Source organism: Gasterosteus aculeatus, chromosome 17 (genome assembly GCF_964276395.1).
Source record: "Gasterosteus aculeatus chromosome 17, fGasAcu3.hap1.1, whole genome shotgun sequence".
In the NCBI taxonomy this organism is placed as follows: Eukaryota; Metazoa; Chordata; class Actinopteri; order Perciformes; family Gasterosteidae; genus Gasterosteus; species Gasterosteus aculeatus.
The window spans coordinates 15,726,075-15,730,196 of NC_135705.1; the positions used below are offsets into that span (position 1 = coordinate 15,726,075).

A 4,122-nucleotide genomic window follows, 5' to 3' on the forward strand; every position below is an offset into this window, starting at 1 on the left:
ACCAAATGTAACGTAATCCCCAATAATTCTAGAAATCTATAACATCCTAATCAATAAGCATGTGGTCTTCCACCTCCAGCAATGAACTAGCTGCATCAGTGATGCAAATAAAAAGCTTAGTTAGTCCAGACATCCTGTCAAACAACGACCTCCCTGTAAAGATGACATATTTCAGGTTTGAATGGGTCAACGACAATACGTGTTACAGTGCTATGAGCGGTCGGACGTTGAGGAAAGTGTTATGTAAGTAAAAACCTTTTTCCATCAAGTTCAGGCATGCGTCGCAAAAGCCACTAGTTTGGTAAAAACAAGAAACATGTGGACAAGTCTACTTTATTCAAAAATACATACAAAGCGGATTCAAAAAGAATACTTTTAAAAAGGGTTTAATTCAGGTCAGTCAGGATCTCTCCAGGTTCATTCACCATTCTGTGCTGGGCTCCCCTGGATGTTCTCGTCATTGTCCGATTTCTCATCATCTAAGAAAAGAAAAAAAGTATAAGTAGGTGTGTCTACTTTTCCTAAATGGGACAGAATATAAACAGATCAATAGCTATTGAGAATAAAGACGATGACAAATTGAAAAGCGAAAAACAATTCCAAGCACGGCGCCCACCACGCGTGTGTTTACTCACTCTCAAGTGTCTGCTGTAGTTCCTGTATGGTACTGAGTAGCACATGGAACTGCTTCTTCCTCAACTCCAGCTGTGTGTGCAGAAAGGTAGAGATGACCGAGCTCATTATAGGCTAGAATAATCAAACTTCTATTTCTGACTTATTGTCCAGATAGTACAAAATTAAGAGAGAATAAAACACAGACAAAATCACAGATAGAATACATATACCTACGAATGCTTTATGAATAGACAGCTGTACCAATGTCGCCACAGCAGGGACTGGTAGCGTGTAGTACTAAACTTTATGTTTGATAAACTCAAGATGATTTCATTTTCATAGATATTAACCTGGCAGATAAATGTATACACAAAAGTTCTTAAAACAGCTTGGAAAGTATTAACTCCTGCAGCCACAAACATTTCACAGGCACTACACCACCTTGGTCTCTTCTATAATATTCTCACGGCTTCATTATGAGCTACTTTACTTTTTTGCAATTAGACCAGGAGTGTGCAGTGGTGTACGATCTCCTCCAAGAGACTCAATCCGTACACATACTAAACTTGTGTGAGAGAACGTTTGCGTGTGCATACATCCTACGACATTGCCAATAGATATCTTCATCATCGGTCATCTGTTCTGTAATGTCCAAGATATTTTACCTTAACACAGAGGTAATTATCGGACAATTTGAAGTCGGGACATTTTAGAAGTGTGTCTTCTATGGTTCTACAGATCAAGACAGCACTCTTACTGGAATTGTATTTTATATTGTGTTCCACACCATAGACAGAAAATACAGCGGCACTGCAACTCCATGGCCTCTGAATCCAGATTGTCTGCATACATAATATGATTAACTAGGGTATTTCCAATCATGCACCCAGTATTACAGGCTTTCCCCTGCTAGAACAGAAGACATGATGAACGTTCATACCTTCGCATCTACGTTCTCCTTTATGTGAGACAATTGCTGGAGTTCTTTATCAAGTGCCTCCAACTGCCTGTAGATGATCAAACCAACATTAAAGACGTTATCTGATACAATGAAACCTCTACCACTCAAAGCAAAATAATTCCATATATGAATGCAACTAATAAGCAGGAGCCTCACTTTAGTGTTTCATGTCGGTCTGGGTGTTGCTGGATAACCTTGGCTAAAGCATCGTACTCTGGAACAATAAGGGAAAATGTAAATGTTAGACAAGCAGAGGTAAATAATCATATTAATTAATTAATATTAATTAATTCTGACAGCCTGTATTGCCGCCGCCACCACCACCTGTATTTTCTAAATCGAAGTACGATTAGAGTGTATGAGAAGAAAATGCAGGACATTTCAGTTTTCAGAAAAGTATGTTAAACTTTTTAATGTCTTTGGGTTTTACATCAACATAGTGGGACCCACCTCCATTATTCTTTCATAAGTGGTTTGCACCTGTATTTATGCTTAAACCAACACTGAAAACATTCATACCTTGGCGATTTTTCCGTATTCTCTTTGCCCTCTGGATTTCCTTTTTGCATTCTGCTATCTTGTCGTGCGCAGATGTGATGTTTTGTTCTACAATGTCGACACAGTGTTGATATGGTTGTGATAAAAAGGTAGTAATGATGAAATACAGGAATGTATGACTTATACGTTATACACAAGAATATTCAGCTATTTTTAAAGACACTTAATTAACCATGGGGTCAAAAAAAAGAAGTCGTATTGTCTACCTATATTAGTGTAGATTTTCTCATAATTCTCCATTTCGCGAAGATTCATGTCGTAAACCATCAACGTCTTCCCCATGGAGAACTCACACTGGGCCAGAATGCCCATCATCCTCTGGTACTGGGTGAACCTGAACACAGTTACAAACAAGACTTGAATTAAATTCTTGGGGACAAAGTGCAAGCATGTGGTCTGCAGACTTCCCTTCACCGACCCTTCGTCCGGAGTCCCAGGAGAGTTGCACCATTTGGTGAAACTCTTGAGCAACACGTTGATTCGGCGGTCATCTCCAGCTCCGTCCCCGTCGATGAGAAGACGTTTACGAATAACCTCATCTGCAATGTATCAAAGAAATCAAAGAACCGTACAGATGCTTCCGGTACATTCAAAAGACACTGGGGATAACTGTTAGCTTAGGTTAGCTAACATCGCTGCTGTATATTTTCTCGATTAAGGAAGCTGCGTCTACGACCAAAATCGGATCGTTTGAGTACATTTGGGTACTAATGATCGTCGGTACAGACTTCTACTCGTGGCTTTCACCCGGGAGCAGAAATATTAAAGCTTTACTTACCATCTGTAACAGCACCCATTCTGTAGCTAATAAAACTTTATTGAACAACAGGAAGTGAACAAAGAAGTTCAGCCCGCCTCCGAGTTTAGATGGCAGTGATTGGCCACACAAGAGCTGAGCCACAGATAAAGGGGGTTTTACTGTCATTGTAATGGTAGAACGAAATTCAATTTAGTAGCTTTCTGCCAACCAAATTTTAGACCACTAAAAATGCATAAAAACGTTCTTCCTCTTCGTTTTGGCTTATGGCAGGTGGAAACTATCGTCAACCATTTGGTGGAAGAGGGTCAAAGGGAAAATCGGCAAAATAATCAGTATTTGTTATCAAATTTATGTACTCTATACTCAATGCACTCTTTCCCAGAACGTAACAAAATGTGTATTTGAAAGCTGTATGCATAACTTCAAGTTTTCGAGTATACAATACTCTTGACTGCAGATTGCTGACGTATTTGACAGACAAATTAGGTGACATTTGAGGCACGGCAAAATAATGATAAAATAATAAAGTACTTGCAATGTCAAATGTATTGAATGGCAATCATTTAGTCAGCTGAAAGTGTAAGTTGTTCTCAAAATAAAACAAAACATAAAGAAGGTTCGGATACCCTGCACATATTCCAATTCTCCCACTCTGATAGGCCCTAAGGAGCAATGGCAACCAAAACCACCGGACACAGAAACAGCTTCTTTCCTCTGGCCATCTCTCTGATGAACAATGAATCAGTCAGACGGCCCCTTAATTGCACTATGATCGCTATCTGCACTTTCAACCCATACTCAATGTTGTAAGGTTATATACATACACTTTTTAATATATATTTATATTGTATAGTTGTTTTTCTACCTTTTTAGTTGGCATGTTGTCATTCATACATTCTTGTTTATTGAACATACTGTGTATGTATTTTGAAACGAAAAGTAACCGGAGTCAAGTTCCATGTATGCGTACACATGCAACAAAGGTGATTCTGATTTGATATCCCTGTCTAAAGGTCAAGGGATACATTTGTACAAAAACAAATCACCCTTGTAATGCACAGCAATTTAAAAACTCTTGTTTTCACAGAATTTCCTTGTGTAGTGATCACATTGACCTTTGGTCCTTAATGGCGTTATGTATCATTAGAAATTCCAAAACGAAACCCTTTCACGGTGGAGAAGCTGCGTGCGTGCCTGCTGACCGCGCTGGCGCAGTGACGTCCCTGTC

The 4,122-nt window shown here is 39.2% G+C and overlaps 1 protein-coding gene across 1 annotated transcript; it reads right to left on the reverse strand.

Annotated features, from left to right (window-relative positions):
- Window positions 1-317: 317 nt before the first annotated feature.
- Window positions 318-3,050, reverse strand: thoc7 (THO complex 7). The gene is made up of 8 exons (XM_040202953.2): window positions 2,913-3,050; window positions 2,553-2,673; window positions 2,341-2,468; window positions 2,096-2,182; window positions 1,733-1,790; window positions 1,556-1,622; window positions 636-705; window positions 318-479 (listed from the first exon to the last, which is right to left on the reverse strand). The coding sequence occupies exons 1-8, from the start codon at window positions 2,929-2,931 to the stop codon at window positions 418-420; spliced, it is 612 nt and encodes a 203-aa protein (XP_040058887.1). The 5' UTR covers window positions 2,932-3,050; the 3' UTR covers window positions 318-417.
- Between the last annotated feature and the right edge of the window lie 1,072 nt (window positions 3,051-4,122).

What these genes read in the sequence shown, in the direction of transcription:
- thoc7 (XM_040202953.2), bottom strand. An exon ending in AATACGGAAAAATCGCCAAG is followed by an intron (nt 1,791 to 2,095) that starts GTATGAATGTTT and finishes TTATTGTTCCAG; the next exon opens with AGTACGATGCTTTAGCCAAG. An exon ending in ACTACAGCAGACACTTGAGA is followed by an intron (nt 480 to 635) that starts GTGAGTAAACAC and finishes TTCTTTTCTTAG; the next exon opens with ATGATGAGAAATCGGACAAT.